General features: G+C 44.9%; 1 protein-coding gene across 5 annotated transcripts in view; it reads right to left on the minus strand.

Annotated features, from left to right (window-relative positions):
* Positions 1 to 17,829, minus strand: part of PRKCE (protein kinase C epsilon) — a 474,803-nt gene that overhangs the window by 141,383 nt on the left and 315,591 nt on the right. For all 5 annotated transcript variants that reach the window (XR_003524573.1, XM_027621307.2, XM_027621310.2 and 2 more), the window contains 4 exons: positions 13,154 to 13,296; positions 10,517 to 10,613; positions 7,634 to 7,830; positions 4,849 to 5,022 (listed from right to left, as the gene is read on the minus strand). Coding sequence is in view for 4 of the 5 variants with exons in the window: in XM_027621307.2 (XP_027477108.1) it covers positions 4,849 to 5,022; positions 7,634 to 7,830; positions 10,517 to 10,613; positions 13,154 to 13,296 (611 nt within the window). In the remaining variant the exon portion in view is untranslated. The remainder of the gene's footprint in view (positions 1 to 4,848; positions 5,023 to 7,633; positions 7,831 to 10,516; positions 10,614 to 13,153; positions 13,297 to 17,829) is intronic.

The following is a 17,829-nucleotide window of genomic DNA, read 5'->3' on the forward strand; positions in this document are numbered from 1 at the left end:
ATACACACACACACACACACACACACACACACACACACACACACACTCTCTCTCTCTCTCTCTCTCTCTCTCTCTCTCTCTCCCTCTCTCGCTATCTCTCTCTCCCTCTCTCTCAATACTCACCAGCCCTCCACAGGCCTCAGACCATCCCTCTTCAAGAGCACAGAGTTTACCCCCCCTCCCCAACTAGTTTGATTTGATAGACTCTTGATTTCCAGGTGGCTGCCTGACCCAGAGACCAACTCACGGTTATCAATTTCCTTTTGTGAGTCACCAGATCCAATCAAAACCCCTCCAGCCCCTTCCACATCCGGCCACTTCAGACTGCATGCTCTAGGAGGAGACATACTTCATTCAATGGTTTCTTGGCTCTTTTTTGACTTAATCTGACAGAATCATCTCTCTCAAAAAAAAAAAAAAATCTACCATTGGCCAAATTTTTTACTTTGTTTTCTGCTTTTGTGCTTGCTGTCCTACAGAGTCAACGATCAAAATAAACATCAGGTTCCTTGCAACTGTAATTCTTCCCCTACCATTGTCAACACTCCTTCTCAACAGTTCTCACCCCACACTCACACAGCTTATTAAAACTCATTTGAAAAATGTCTCCAGTCGCTTTTTAAGGATTTTTCCATTCTGCATTTCCCCCAGGGCAGCGAGGGAGGCTGGCCAAGGGAGATTCTCTAGGAGTTCACCCTCTGTTTCCTTTATGGCAGCTGAGAAAGGCAGAGCCCTCCAGGAGCTAGCTTCCCAGGCCTGGCGGGAAATGCCAAAGGGTGGGGGATGGGGGTGATGAGGTAGAGATTAATATTTTTAAAGGGGAAAAAATCATGGATGAAATGACTCAAGACAAATTTTATGGGATCCAGTCGTAAGCGGTGATTTCACAATGGGGATCGTACACAGAATCTAAAAATGCCTGAGAATTTTATTTCCTTTAACTACGAAAACAAAAACAAAAGCAAAAACAAGCCCATCACTCAGTGGCTCTCCCATCCCTAGATTTCTGTGGGTGAGGAAGAAGGCTGAAAAGGCAGTTCCTGAAGTCGCTCCTCCCCCTGAGCCCTGACTTTGACTAAGCCCATCACCTGTAGAGCCTAGCAGGGTGCCTGGTCCAGGGAAGTGCGTTAACAGCACAGCACGGTATACCCTTGAACAATGAGGCAGATGGGGAACCAAGCTCCCGCATGGTCAAAAATCCCCATATAACTTTTGACTTCCCCCAAAGCTTTATCAATAGTCTACTGTTGAACAGAAGCCTTACTGAGAACATAAATAGTCGATTAACATATTTTGTAGGTTCCATGTTTTATATATTGTATTCTTATAATAAAGTAAGCGAGAGGAAGGAAAATATCACTACGAAAACTGTGAAGTAAAGGAGATATGTTTACAGTCCTGTACTATTTCAAAATAACCCGCATGTAAGGGACCAGTTCAAACCCGTGTGTGGGCCTAGGGTTGACTGTATTTCCGTCTTCTCTCTACAAATCATCAGATCTCACAGGTGCAGGAATTTTGCTCATCATCTCCCAAACACCCTCCACTCTTCCTCTCCTTCCTGCTGTTGTTCAGGCATTGTCATTTGCTTTTCTTCCTTCCAGATCCCTTGGAGAACGATCAGAGTACATGAACCAATGGCAAGTAGGCAGCAGGCATAGAAAAGGCCAAATCAATCACCCTTGAACCGTATCTTCACAGCAGGCTGTGGGGACCAGACCTAATTCATGACTTGACATCATGACTGGTGCCAATGGATTTACACAGTCATCCCCAGTGGTCACCACACCGGACAGGCACCTGCACGTCACACACATCTAAGTCCTGTCAGGCCACCCGTGTAGCGCGTGGCCTGAAGCTATGTGCAAACCATCAGGAAGTTCTCAAAGCGTGTTTCCTTGGGGGCCCTTTCTTCCTATACACTGAAAATCAAAGGCTCACCTAAAAATAATTAAACCCAACTTAACGTTATTGCTGCTTTGTGTGTCAGAATAAAACAAGAGTGAAAGAAATCTTAATAGGACTGCAATCAGATCTCACATTCCTTAACTGTGTATTAGAGTCTTAGTTGAAACCAGGTTCAGGGTAACTCAGAGGAATTGTCCTTTCTTTTCAGGAAAAGTGAAACTAAAGCAGGACGGCGCGATGGGGACTGAGCCTGGCTCCCGTTCCCAACCCCGACCGTGGCCCCATCCTCCCCTCCTCAAAGCCTGGCTTGAGCTCTCACCCTACTCCAAACTCCAAGAGCACCTCTCCTCTGAGTCTCCTGGTTTGAACACCCCACACCATGCTCTTTGCTGCCATTTGCTTACAGAAGGAGTATAAACTCCCCATCGCTTAGGGAGCAAACCCCTCCACTTTTTGTTGATAAGCCCAGAGCCAGCACCTACCTCATAGTTAGATGAATGAATAATAGCTACTTTTTAAAACCATGACTACTGGTTGTCATAGGAAAAGTCACATTTTCTAGATATTGGGGGTTTAGAAAATGATTCTTCCTAAGATTGCTTTCATTAGTAAGCTAAGGTCCTTCGGTGAGGTTGCAATAGGATTCCCTTTTGACAAGTTAGGTGAACATACATCTGTTGTGTAAAGTGGGGTGTGCTACTGTTCTCCCAAACAATGGTGGTATGGCAGAGGTGGGGCAAAATCGCTCCTGTAACTGTGGCTATCTGATACTGGCCTGAGAAAAAGAGTGAGGTAAATCTCTGAACTACTAAAGTCACTTCTCTCCCCAACCCCACTCTCCAGCCACCCAGATCCTAATCTCCATGTCAGTTTGGTTATTGTTCTGTCATAAAGGAAATCCATGGTGTTACTCAACACCATTTTGTCCTCCAAAAGCTGCCATACAATGAGGAAGCTTAACCTTGATGTTCTACAATATACAGAGGAGAACACTGCTGACATGGAAGATATTCATTCTCTCACTCATTCACCAAGAGGTGTAGGAAAGCTGACCCTCCACTGTGGCTCCCCAAGGACATTGGGTCTCTTGGTAATGTGTCCAAAGAAAAAAACACCTGTGTGGATCCCTACCCCGGAAACCACCACAAATAGTGTAAGAGATGGCTACCTGTTAGGGGTAGGGGAAGGGGGGAAAGTTCCCCCCACAGAGGGGACACTGTTCTAGGTCAGGCAAGAGAGCATGTCAGTGTGGTATCAGGGCAAGGTCCAGTGGACTGGGAGGGAGTTCCAGAGACCAGATGCCAAGTCCGTCGTGGCCAAAACTGAGTATCTTATGGGCGAAAGACTTCTACTCCTCTGAAATCTGATTTTCTCAATGGAGCAAAAAGTAGAGAAAAGAAGAACATTGACCATACGATTGATTCTCTTTTCTCATGTTGGGCTCTGCATATGTGCACATACATGCATAGACCCGCAAATATTAGGCATTCCATAAAACATGTCCAAAACAAGGATTGCCAACGGGTCCTGTACTTGTTCGGAAAAGGGATTTCCAGATTTTCAGAAGGTATTTCTTATTCTCCTGAGATTCTCCAAGATCAGAGGGTTAGGAAAAATGCCAGTAGATCACGGTTTCTCAGTGTGGAGTAGGCAGTGTTATGGGTCGAGCTTGAGAATGAATAATTAGAAAATACTATATTAAATCAAGACGATTTTTTTCTCCCATTGCAGTTCTCCTCAGGGACTTCAATAAGCAAGTGTATGTTGTGAGACAGTCTAAAGGAGGTCAGATGGCAATTTCCCAAACCATGGGCTACAGAGTCCTTTATGCTTAGAGTTTCTCAAGTGATGAAAGTTCAGAGAAACACCCTTTGAGAAAGAGTATCCCAAAGAGCCTGTAAAGTCCCTGAGGTCAAACACTGGGCCTTGCTTACCACTGTATCTCCACACCTGGCACACTGGAAGAATTCAATCAAATATAATAAAATAAAATTTTGCCAAATGACCAAACAAGTAATTATTGAATTCAAAGTGGAAGAATGTTATCACAGTGACGTAGAGGTGCGAGGATGCCAAGGGGCAAGGGATCGTCTCTCCAAGATGGCGCCCTTCACTGTCTGGGCTCCACAGGGGCACAGGGAGGAGTTTCGGGTGAAGTTGCCTGTGCCTTCTCAAGACGCTAAGGGCTACAGACCCATAGGGCAACCTCAAAGACTTTAACTTTCTTTTTTCTCCAAAGAGGGGTAATAAGATATGAGCTTCATGAAGAATGTTGGCATTTCTCTTCTTTACTAAGTTAAAAAAATCAGTTATGATACTCATAGGTGAGACTCCATAATGCTGTTACAGATTATTTTCGTTTCTTTACTGCCACCTTCTGGTTCCCAGGCTCCTACCTGGTAAATTTAAAACGCCACCTTCTATTTGTATTTCGCCAGGGCATTGTAAGCACTTGCCCATAGCCTTTGCCTCCCATGACATTATACAAGTCAGAGGTGGTTAGGGCGGCCTTCGCTCCTTTTCATTTGACCTGAAAGCAACAGGGAACTTAAGTGATTTGCCTAGTGATAGAAAGTTAGGAGCAGAGCAAGGACTAACCACGCCTGTTGGTTTTTCCAAGGAGCAAACACTGGGTTTAGCCGTTTGGCTTTGTCCAGCTACCTCTGCAAAGAGTTCTATTGCCCTCTCATCCCTCCACAAGCACAACCTTGAATGGAAAATTCCATGCCCTTAAAAAAGAGAGGATGCTGTTCAAATATACCCTGATCTTCTCAAGGATAAGATCCATTCCACTTTACAAGGCCTATGAGAAAAGAAGGTAGAGGGTCTATAATTGATTTTTTTTTTTTTAATCTGACACCAAGATGCCATCCCATCATACAGCACTACCCCAAGATGGCGGCCCAAGATGGCGGCCCACCACTTTCTTCTTGGCCATACCTTGGTCTGAAAGCAGCAATAGAGTTGGGTTAGGTATGGGTGTTTCCGTGCCAGCGCCAAAATCCTCTTCTCTGTCATTGTGCAGTCCACATCATCATCCTGGAGGATGACATCCTTCTTTAAGACCTTCACAGCATATACTTCATCTTTGCCTTTCAGCTCTGCCAACATGACCTGCAATGAACCGAAACCACTCCCGTCAATCTATACACACATGGAATCCAAAGAAAAAACACAAGTCAATACCAAAGGCTTTCAAAACTAACTTCTTTTTTCTTTCATTTTAAGTACTATACAAAATTTAAAAATGTTTAGAAAAACTACCCATCCTAATGTAGCTACTAGAATTCATTTATTTATGTTTCATCTCTAGCATAGGACCTAAGGGAAGAAAAAAGAAGTTCAACACACATCTGTGAAATAATTATTCACACGTACATATACATTTGTCATACTTGCAATTATAGTATTGCACAAATATTTTTTTAACTGACATTAATAAGGATTTATCGTCTACATTGTCACCATCATTATCAGGGTTGCTTATACTCAACTGAAGTAAACATATTACAATTTATTTAACCATTTACCTCATATTACACACTTACGTGAAACCTAATTATTAAATATCAGAGAAATAAATTGGATCGAGTATTTTTGTACATGTCATTTTGTTTCTTTTGGGGGGGCATATCCTTAAGCTAGAAAGTCTTAGAAGTAGAGTATAAGGTTAGATATTTTGCACATTTCTTGAGTTTCAAAAAGGATGTACAAAATAATCCGCCACTAGGAATGTAGAGATGCTCCAGTTTCATGGCAGTGTACCCACCACATTGGGTGTTTTCACTTAAAAAGTGTTTTTGCTCATCTAACAGGTGTGAAATATAACATCAAGCCTGTTTTAACTTGCAATGGAACTTTTAAAAAAATTTTTCCTTAAATTGTATTTGTGTGAACTGTCAGTTTGATACTCAAGATAACTCTGTCTAGTTCTATCTACTGTCTTATATTATTTTCTTATGAATCTGTATGAGTTTGGTATACAACAATACTAACACTTTGCTTTCTGCAGAGGTTTGTCTAAGCCTGTTTTATGATTTTCTGTTCTATAGCAAACAGGATCACTTGTCCTTATGTAGCTAAATCTGTCATGTTTGCCTTCATGGTTCTTCTATAGCCTTAATGCTGGGAATGTGATTCCTTCTCCAGAGAGCAGATTCACAGTTCTATGAGTTTCAAGTTTTCCCATCGTTTGATATTTTTGCACTAATTTCTCTGCAATGTGACAAGTCCTTCTCTTTTTAAACAACCATCTCCTAAGCCCGGTATGCCAGGGTGAGCTGCCAGGGCTCAAGAACTCAGTAACTCAGAAGCTTCAAAAAGGAATTCAGGGTGCTGAGGAACTTTCATCACTGACAAGTAATGCAAAATCTTTAAAAGTAGCTCAAATGCTGGCTGTGATTTTTCCTAAAAAACCACCTGAATGCTCCAGAGTCATCCAAGTTCCCATCCTGCCTACACGGTAAGGAGACCTGGAAACTCTGAGCCTGCTCATTTCCCTTGACTCTTGTTCAAAATTAAACCTGCTCACATCCCCGAGTTACGCCTGGACCAGGGCACTGGGGCCAGCTTCTTATTTACTCAGTCTCTGAAGAATGTGATTGCTTCAGCCTCTACATTTAAGTATGCTCCTCCTTGGGTTACCTTCCTGCTACAGCGATCTCAGGATGAGATGGGACAGGTGAGGGGCTGGGAGGCAGGCCCACACCCTGGAGGCTTCCAGAGCCATTCCCTTCAGGGAACAGCAGAGCGGCTCTGTGGCTCAGCAAGCTGGCTGATCTGCAGGCTGCTGCTTTCAAGAGCCCAGGACACGTGAGGGCACGTGACTTGGGAGCCGCCAGGCCCAGGAGCAGGGTGTGGAAAGGCACCTCCTAGGGACTCCCATCTTTGCAGAGCACAAGGAAATGACCAGGGATCTCAGCTGAAGGGTTAGCCAGCATCCTGGGCCCTCTGCCCTTCCATCTTCTTTCTAAAATGAACAGGGATTATTTCCCCCAAGTCACTGTGCCACCAGAATGGAGTCTGATCACGCCGAAAGCTTCACGGGGCACATACACCCCGCAAGGCTCTGCTTATCTCAGTGTGGGGCCGGACAGGGAGAACGGCACCAAGGGCAAGATCCAAGCCAGGAGGTGATTATTCTCATTCTCTTGCCACATGTGCAGGATAAACAGCCCTTAATAAGTGCCAGAAAAGTCAGTTAAATGCCATTTAACTTTCCAAATAATACATGCTCAGATTTGCTCAGAGCCCGAAGTTCACAGAGGGCAGAGATTCCAGAGTTCATTTTCAAAGTCTCTGTCATGAATTACAGCCAGAACTTCAGATGGATCTCTGAAGGAGGGAAGAAATGCAGTGCTAGCTAGTTATCGCCGAGAATGGGGATGCCAAACACACATAAAACAATTTAAACGTTCCCAAGTGTCATTTTATTTTTTTTTTTTTTACACCCACGACCTCAACTTGATGCCTGTGTCCCCATTTGACAAATGAGAAAAACTGAGTCCCAGAGAAGTTAAGTGACTAGCTGGAAGTCCCACAGCGAATGAGCAGCAGATCCTGGGCTCCCACCTGCTTGGCCGCAGGCCGTTTCCACAGAACAAGGAAGGAAGACGCAACCAGACCAGGCTGAGATGTTCACAGCCTGATCTTACCCAGATCGGACAGATGAGGCAACGCCACGGGGCAGAGAAAGTCAGCGGTTGTACCCACGCACACCACAGACCTTGCCAAAGCTGCCTTTGCCCAGCACCTTGATGAAGGTGAACTCATCCAGACCCAGGCGCTTGGCCTGGCCCTGCCGCACTTCGCCGTTCTCCCCGGGGCTCGCCTGCTGGCCGTCGCCGCCTGCTACGCGGTGCTCCTCCCCGCGGGTGTCAAAAGACAAGGCCTTCCGGATGTTGTTTTCAAGTTCTTTTATTTCTAGGGCCAAGGGTGACAAGACCTCACATTAGTGCATACCTCAGGATCCCTTCCCATCAGGACTCAGCACTCAGACCACCCCCCCCGCCCCCCGAACCCCACTGTGAGGTCTCAGCCGGCCTTCGGATTCTTCATAGCAGCAGAGCCAGCCTGGCATCCCTCCACGGGTTCCTCCCTTTGCTCTCCAAGCTTTCGCCGGCACCTAATGCACAGCAGGGCCTCAGGATGCGAAGAGGAGGACACAGCTCCCCAGGGCTGACACTTCCAGATTATGCCGAAACCCGGCCCTCTCTCTCTCTCTGAAAGCCCCCTCTGGCCTGTGGCCTGCTCCGTTATTCTAGGTGTAGTGCAGGAATCCTGGCCTTCTCTGGAACCCTGTGGAGTCCCAAAGACAACAGGCTCCCTTCGAGTTCCCTTTGAAAGTTAGAACAGTGGTTAAATCGAGAACTGTCATCACGTGATGTAACTGTATCAGAAGCTAGGACCCGGAAGCCTTGAACCTCTGAAGGACTCTACTTGGCCTTATTGCATTTATTCTAATACCCATCTCTCACAAGGTTATTCAACAAAATGAGCCACGGGCTTCTCATTAACTAAAGGATTGCTGTCCGGGAGTGACATGTTGCAAATTTACCTCAGACAAGGCAGGGATTCCTCAATACAGTTTCACAACCACGGGGCAGTCTTGTGTCCCTGCAGAGCATGTGACCTAAACTACCCAGCGGTGATAACACTGGATGGCCCTTTGACCTTTCCTGTTTGAGCAAGCTTTATTGTTAGCTATTCATTCACCAAGACACACACACCTCTCGATGCAGAACTGGGCACCCCAAGCATAATCTGATTTTAAGAGATGCTCATCAGAAACTGGGATGATGGAAGGGGGGCACAGACTATCAACCCTTGGGAATCAGAATGAGGCATGATGACCAGGTGCTGCTTGACATAAAGAAATCTTCAGCTTCTTTTCAGAAGGACGGAGGCCCATGAGAGCTTGCTCAAGGAATCTGGATCTTTCTTAGATCTGCTGGGGTAGAGTGGGGAGGGTTGAGGATGGCTCCTGAGTCTCAGGCTCTCCCCTTGCCAATTCAGCCATTTCCTAGCACTTTTTCCTTACTCAGTATACCTTCTAGTCTCAGCAAACAGCTAGAAGTCTCAGTTTTCAAGGCAAACTACTTAAACGGATTTTGGAAAACAGGTGTCGAGGGATTCAAAAGCTTGAAGAAAATGTCATTCTGTGTCTTCTCACAATGGAAGGAAGAGAAACTGTGTGTCATCTCTGTCCTGTGGCAATACCGTGTCTTGCTAAGAGGGTCTTTGCATCCAACTGTGCCCACACCGCTGTACTGACCAGAGACAAACACAGGCATGACATCCCACCAGGTGGCAGCCAGGCCTAGAAACCACGCTCCACCTCACTCTTACTGGGGGCATGTACTGTATAACGCTGTCTCCCTGAAGTTCTCAAAGGAGGTCTCAGCACTCAAAAGGGACACATGGAAACATCCACATAGGTTTGCAGGGTAATACCTACCAGTTTGGAGGCCCCTGCGTACCACTGGATTACTCATGAATGTGTCAAATCTTTTTCGGAATAAAGCAGAGTATAAAGATGCAGAAAGCTAATCAGAGCAGCAAGAACAGCGACTCAGACCAATTACTCTGTGGCCTCAGGATAGGCACACATCACCCTGCAGCTGTTTTATTTACTCCTGGGTAAGCCGAAGTGGGTCACAGCGATGACCCTCTGAGACTAGCGTCCCGAAACCAGGAGGGGTATGGTCTCAGCCTTACTGCCGACTTAGTTCCAGACCATTGGACAGAACTTTTCGACTCCCTGATCTCCCACTTCCCAGCCTGTGACATGGGGACAGGGATGGAGCGCCACAGAGTTGGCGTGAGCCTAAGATTAAGATAATGAACACAAGGAGGCTACAGAAAATCAAGGCACGCTTGTCATGCAACGATGATTATTCTTGCTCTGCAGAAGCATACATCCCTTTCCAGGGATGTCTGGTCACCAGAAGGGAAGGTTTTAAATGTCTTAGTCTCCCCTCAGCATTCTGGGATGCCCTCAGAATTCGGAAACTTTGACTACATTAAGCATATTCTTAGGCGGAAGAAGGAAACCTGAGCTTTAGGAGGCGATCAGGCCTAGAGCTGGCTTCCTCTCTTCTCTCGGTCTGTTCTCCAGCTCCATGCTCCTGTCCCTGTCCATCCACAGGCCACGGCAGGAGGTGGCCCCTCTCCCCCAACTCTTGCCCTGCTCTCAAGTTTCCGGGGGTGATGATCAGAGTCAGGATGAAAGGAAGTGGCACTCAGCTGAGAGGGGCGTGGTGGATGGGAGGACAGGTCTGGGAAGAGGCCCTGGGGCACCCTCCTACATTCGGGACCCTGGAAAGAGGCCAGGGTAAAGAAAGAGCTACACCATCACCTGCTCTTTCTCTCTTACCCTGGCCTGGACAGGGTTTAAGGCAAACACAGCTGTTTAAGTGCCTGTCCCTCAAGACAGCCTTGCAGAGAGAAAGAGCAGCTAAGGAGTCAGTAGGGAGAGGGTGTCCGAAGCTCTTCCAGGGCCACCCCTGTTCCAGCTAACAAGGGCGGAACAAGGGTGGAGAGGCCGCCACCTCCTCAGTCCTTCCGATGACATTGCTCAGAGGTAACAAAGCAAATCCGAGGGCCTCACCCTGGTCACAGGGGGAGGTGGGTGCTGACTTGGATCGATCTTCCTCCGATGGTGAGCTTCCAGAAGTGGGCTGCGGGGACTCAGCGCCGGCAAGGAGCTAGAGGGCGACAAAGAGGGGAGGCGTGAGAAGGGAGGGTGGGGGCTGCCCTGAGGTCAGGAGCGCGGAGGCGCTCTACTTATGGAGCGAGGGCTGTAGGAGTCCCTGGTGCCCAGCAGCACTCTCTGAATGGACGTTCTGAAAGCAGGCTCAGGTTCATTTGACAGTTAAAGGGAAGACAAGAGACTGCATCAGGCCCTGTATGCAAGTGCTGAGTCACTCCACTGTACGCCGGGATCTAATATTACACTATATGTTAACTAACTGGAATCAAAACAAAAACTTAAAGGGAGAGACTGCAATTTGTTCAGTTTTCATTCTACCCAAGCACAACTGTCCGCCTTCCATTGAGGCCTCCCTCGCCTATGCAAGCAACGCAAGTTACCACACCCAAAGCAACTCGGTGTTTGTCTCTAGCACCTGTTGGGCATTTATCCATCGTCTTGTTCAGCTGTTCATGGCCTAGTTCATGGCCTCTGCACGTGGCTACTGTGTGGGGCTCTCTACTCAGGTGGACTACAGGCTCTCGGAAGGTAAGACTCTAGCCAGTCTTTGTGTTGCTCCTGGCACCTTGCACAAAATGATACCTTTCATAGAAGCTCAATAAATATATTTAGATGTATCGATATTGGTTGGCAAATTTTAATAGAGCACTCCCCCCTCCCTCCCCCCGCCGTGAACTTTATTTGCTGGCAGAGATGCTGGCACACCCGTGTTAAGTTCCCATGAAAGTCAAAGGTTTGGACGAAGCGGTCATGCGGAGTTTTGCTCTATTTTACTCTCGATCTACCAGCTGTGTGCACATGTCCTCTCTGGACAATGGACCACCTGCAAGGGGCAACGTGAAGACAAGCAGTGCTCCAGCAAGCCTGACACCCTGGCGAAGAAGCCCTTTTAGCTTCTGACCAAGGGGACTTCTCTCCCTTCCTCTCACACGAAGTTGAGCTACTACTTGCTCACGTGGCTTTTTCCAGCTTTTGCACTAGAAGCAATCCGGCAATAAAGACATCAGAATCCTCTAGTCTTTAACTGTCTCTTCCCAGATTTCTCCATGTTGGCTTCTTACCACGAGGTTCCCCAAAATCAAAGACAGACGCTGCCTGGTTATTGGCATTACAGCCCGTGTAAATAGGGGGAGAGGGCAGGTGTGTATTGCATTTTCTCTTAAATGTTTCATGAAAATTAACAACGATTCTGTCTCAATTTACTTCTAGCAAGGAGAAAAGCCACATCTCCCACAAAGGGCTCTCCCTAGAGCTCATAAATGTGTGTGTCCAACATTGTCACGACAGAGTGTTTGCTTAACCCACCTCTTTGGTGGGGGCCTAGCATTCTTGGATGCTGACATTCTGCTTGCAATTGCAATGTCTTGGGTCAATAACTGAAGTCCTGTTTCCACTACTGGGATTTACAGAGCCAAGAGCCACCCAGAAGCACAAAATCTCATAGCTAACCAACCAGGGAGAAGAGAATTCTTTTTTCCCAACCCTTGCAAAACAGCTTTGCTTATTTAGAAGCTGGAGAGGGAGGGGTTTAAAAACAATCCAAACCTCCCCATTCAAGGGAAAGAGCTCTTTTGAGATGCACCAGGGAAAAGGTGTGGGCAGTTTCTAAAAGGAGAAGGGAAACACAGAGCCCTTCAGAAGGTATTTCAGGGCAGAATTTAGGGAGAACATTTAGGAGTCAAAATTGTAGAGCACCCTGAGACAGACTTGCTTTTCTGGTAAGTGCTTGAGAATGCCTGATACTAGGTGATGAGGATCACTGTCCGCCCCCTACCCCCAACAGGATTTCTTGCCCAGTTAACATGGTTCTGATTTTCTCATAACTTACTCTTTTGAAGACGTTTACATTTTCTAGGCTGGAACCCAAGGCCAAGAAGAACCTTCAAACAAAATGCTATGGATGCCTTGAGCTCTATTTACATCTGTGGGCCCTGACTTACCAAAATAGCATCTCAGCAAATGGATCTCTTCTTACTGACATTCAGAATGTCACACGGATAGAGCCAGGGGGCTTTGGTCTCCAAAGAAAGGCCCAGATGTTTCACGTGGTGGGGTATTAACGATACCCCTCGGGTGGCACTACCACAAATCTTCTTGGCCTGCTCCCTAGAGAAGAATGTGGTCCCAGCGCTTCATCCTGTATCCTCATTATAGTGACACCAGGGGCAAAGTTCAAACACTGACATTGCTTTTATGCCAGTTCTGGATGCAGATAAGCCTACTTCCTTGTCTAGAAGTGTGCTTTTTCTAGAGGGAATTCCAAAGTCCTCATCTCAGAGATTAGGTTTCCCTGAGGAACAGAACACTTGAGACTTGCTTCATTTTTCCCCCACTTGTGGAACTGAAGGAGACTTTAATGTCACCTGCCTGACCACTTTTTTTTTCTTCCTTTTTTAGCACATGTCTTTAGCTGAGTCTTAAACCCAGGAAGCTTAGAACCTCACTCCAGGGTGGGTGGGGGGGGGTGCTCTCAAGATGAGATGAGAGATGGTGGCCTCCAAAAAGCTCCAGAAACACCTCCAAATAGCCAGTTACCTTTTTCCTCCTCTGGCCGCTGTTGGTGATTTTGTCTGGAGTGACACCTAGGTCAGCCAGAACTTTGGCAATTCCTCTGGCATCCACCCCACAGTTGGGGGCCACGTTGGTCTCACAGCGCCGGTGAACGTTCATCTTGCAGACTGTAAGGAGACACGGAGAGGAGACTTCCAACGTTCGTGACCTAAAACGTTACCTTGTGTGTTTTTTTTTTTTTTCCTGATTGTAAAAGTAATACATGTTCATTTGGTAGAATTTGGAAAATACAGAAAGACAAAAAGAGAAAAATAAAAATCACCCATCATCTCATCACACAGAACTAAAACAGCATCCATCAAAACACCATACAGACATAACCACTATTTATGGATAAATATTTCCATAACTATTATTTCCTCCTAGGGAACAGAACACGGACCATAAGAGAATTTAACCCGTTTATTTGGAGAAAGTTCATCTGGATCCTGAGTACAAATGGGTTGCATATATACGGTGTGCTCTACTTCTTTGCTAAAATGTGGGAATATTATCAAGTGAGAAGTGCCCACAGTAGAGCCTACTGAGATGCTCATCTGAACATGGGGACATTGAACGAGGTGACCTCCAAGGCTCCTTTCAAATCTAAAATCCAATTTCAAAGGAACAAAAGCCGTGCCTGAGAGTCTTTTTTTGCCCACATCATTTAGTTGTTGGTGTAGGACATCAAAAGTGAAAACATCAACTGTTCTGGTTTCCAGTCTAACATGTAAGGCGCTGAGACAAAGTCGCTCGGTCCTAACAAGTGCAAAGCTGAACAAACTGAAAAATCAACAACTCTTCTCAGGTCTACTAGTGGAGTAAGGTTACAGGGCACACTGCTGCCCCCAAATGAACAAGACAGTCAGGCAGCTACTGTGAACCACAGCTCACTGGGCAGAAACTCCCCAGCAGCAACTTCTGTGGGAACCAGGGCCAGGGCAGGGAAACCGGAACTGAAAGTGGCAAAGTGCTGGAGTCTCAAGGTGAATGAGGCTGAGTCCAAACTCTGGGCAGAGCCAGTCATAGGGGCCTCCCACACCTTTGTCAGTTTTGCTTCTAGGAGTTTGACCAGGTCCTCACAGTGAACACTGGGGAAAAAATTCCCTTATGCTTCTGCCAGGGGGAGGGGAAAAGGAACCATTTTGAAATAAACCAGAATACTCTGTTCTTAACAAGGCCTGCTTTTAGGAGAAACTATTTTGCTACAGCCTAAACTACTGTGGGTTTATCAGATCCCACCTCACCTGCGGGAAGGAAAATACCCTACTCTAGCCTCTTTAGCTTCCCATATGGGAGAAGGGAAATACCTAACCCAGCTCCTTCTAGCCTTCCATGTGGAAGAAGAATACGCAACTCCAGCCCACTCCAGACATCCTGTCCCACCTAAGGGAGGAGGAAAAAGCCCCTTGAGTAACACTTATAAAGGTCATAGTTCAGAGGCACAGGTTCATGGAAAGACTGAGATCTAATCATAGGACTAGAGAATGCTTCCCCTGCCCTACACCCTCACCACCACATTACTAAAGGCCTGTTTACTGCAGTTCCTTTTACTCAGCACATCATGTCCAGCTATCAAGAAAAAGTTAAAAGGCATTCTAAAAGGCAAATACACAGCAAGGCAGGAATGTTGGAATTATCAGACCGGGAATTTATTTTTTATTTTTATTTTTATTTTTATTTATTTTTAAAGATTTTATTTATTTATTTTAGAAAGAGAAAGAGAGTGAGCAGAGGGGCAGAGGGGGAGGGAGGAGGACAGACAGACTCTGCACCGAGTGCAGAGCCTGATGTGGGGCTCCATCTTACAATCCTGAGATCATGACCTGAGCTGAAACCAAGAGTCAGATGCTCAACTGACTGAGCCACCCAGGCCCCTCTCAGACCGGGAATTTAAAACAGCTGTGGGGGCACCTGGGTGGCTCAGTTGGTTAAGCGTCTGCTTTTGGCTCAGGTCATGATCCCGGGGTCGTGGGATCGAGCCTCGCATTGGGCTCCTTGCTCTGCGGGGAGCCTGCGTCTCCCTCTCCCACTTCCCCTGCTTGTGTTCCCTCTCTCACTGTGTCTCTCTCTGTCAAATAAATAAAAATATTAAAAAATAAAAATAATAAAACAGCTGTGATTAATATACTAAGGGCTCTCATCAATAAAGTAGATAGCATATAAGAACAAATGGGCAATGTAAGCAGAGAGAGGGAAATTCTAAGAAAGAATCAAAAGGAAATTCTAGAGATCAAAAACATTGTAACAGGGGCACTGGGGTGGCTCAGTCGTTAAGCGTCTGACTTCGGCTCAGGTCATGATCCCAGGGTCCTGGGATCGAGCCCCACATCGGGCTCCCTGCTCTGTGGGGAGCCTGCTTCTCCCTCTCTCACTCCCCTTGCTTGTGTTCCCTCTCTCACTGTGTCTCTCTCTCTGTCAAATAAATAAATAAAATCTTTAAAAACAACAACATTGTAACAGAAAACAAGAATGCCATGGCTGGTCCCATTGGTAGAATGACACTGGTGAGGAAATAATCTCTGAGTTTGAGGATAGGTCAATAGAAACGTCCAAAACAGAAGCAAAGAGAAAAAAAGACTAAAGAAAAGAAACAGACTATCTAAGAACTGTGGGGCTATATAAGGTATAATGTGTATAATGGAAACACCAGATGAAGAAGACAAAGAGAGATAGAAGAAATATTTGAAACAAAAATGACTGAGAATATCCTCAAATTAATGTCAGACACCAAACCACAGAGCCAGGAAGCTCAGAGAATACCAAGCAGGACAAAAACAAAACACAATAACAATCTTCACCTAAGCCTGTCATATACAAACTTCAGAAAATCAAAGATAAAGCAAAATAATCTTGAAAGAAGCCAGAAGGAAATTACACCTGACCTACAGAGGAGCAAAGATAAGAACTGCATCTGACTCAACCCCAGAAACCAGGCAAACAAGAAGATGACGATGTGAAATATATAAAATATTGAGAAAAACCTCCACCAACATAGAATTCTGTACCCTATGAAATTATTCTTCAAAAGTGAGGGAGAAATAAAGACTTCCCTTAGACAAATAAAAATTGAGGGAGTTCACTGACAGTAGACTTGTCTTGCTAAAAAATGTTAAAAGAAGCTCTTCAGGCAGAAGGAAAACAATCAGTCAGAAACTCAGATCTACATAAAGAAAGAAAGACTATCGGAGAAGGAATAAAAACTTTTATCTTCCTTCTTCTTCATTGATCTCACAAATAAGTTTCTCAAAATAATAGCAACAATATATCCAATTATGTATGCTTATATGTATATAAATATGTGGGCTTATGTGTAATCAAAATGAATGACAGCACTGATACAAGGAGTGGGAGGGAGAGATTATGATTATTTTGTTATTATAATGTACTTACATTACCTATGAAGCATTAGAATATTATTTGAAAGTGGATTTGGATTTGTTGTAAATTATACTGCAAACTCTGGGGCAACCACAAACATCAGTAAAAAAAGAAAAGTAACTAATATGCTCAAAAAAGGAGAGAAAATGGAATCGTATGAAATACTCAACTGAAAACACAGAAGGCAGAAAAGAAGCGGAAAATAAAAATAGGAATGAAGAACAAGGGCATCAAATGGAAAACAAGAGCAAAAATGATAGTTATGAATTCAACTATATCAATAATCACTTTGAATGTCGATGATCTAAATACAGTTGACCCTTGAACAACATAGCAGTTAGGGGTGTTGACCCCCTGCACTGTTGAAAATCCAAATATAACTTTTGGCTCCCTAAAAACTACTCCCATTAACTACTAATAGCCTTCTGCTAACTGGAAGTCTTACAGATAATATAAACAGTTGATGAAACATACTTTGTATGTAATATGTACTGTATACTATATTCTTTCAACAAAGCTAGAGAGAAGAAAATGCTACTAAGAAAATAATAAGGAAAATACAGTAGTGTAAAAAAAAAATCCATATATAAGCGGACCGACGCAGTTCAAACCTGTGTTGTTCAAAGGTCCACTGTATGCCAGTTAAAAGAGATTGTCAGAGTGGATCAAAAAACAGGACCCAATTAAATTTAATCCATAAGAAATATACTTTAAATATAAGACAAATATAGATTAAAGGCATGGAGAAAGATATACTGTGCTAACACTAATAAAAAGGAGGCAGGAGTAGCTATATCAATATGGACAGAGAAGACTTCAGAGCAAGGAAAGTTATCAGGGATAGCAAAGGGGTCAATTCTCAAAGAAGACATTAAATCTTTAGTGTGCATGCACCTAACAGCAGAGCATCAAAATATGTGAGGCAAAAACAGAACTGCGAGGGGAAATAGATAAATCCACTGTTATGGTTAGAGACTTCAACACTCCTCTATCAGAAATGGAGAGATCCAGAAGGCAGAAAATCAGTAAAGACATAGTTGAGGTCAAGAGCACCATCAGTCAACTGAATAAAATTAATTACTATATCTAGCAACTACTTCATCCAATGACAGCAGAATACACATACTTCTTAAGCTCATACGGGACACTTACTAAGACAGACCACAATCTGAGCCATAAAACAAACCTTAACAAATTTAAAAGAATTAAAATAAATCATACAAAAAAAAAATCTGCTCTCAGACCACAGTGGAATTAAATTAGAAATCAAAAACAGAAAA

The sequence above is a fragment of the Zalophus californianus genome, chromosome 8 (assembly GCF_009762305.2).
Source record: "Zalophus californianus isolate mZalCal1 chromosome 8, mZalCal1.pri.v2, whole genome shotgun sequence".
Lineage (NCBI taxonomy): Eukaryota > Metazoa > Chordata > Mammalia > Carnivora > Otariidae > Zalophus > Zalophus californianus.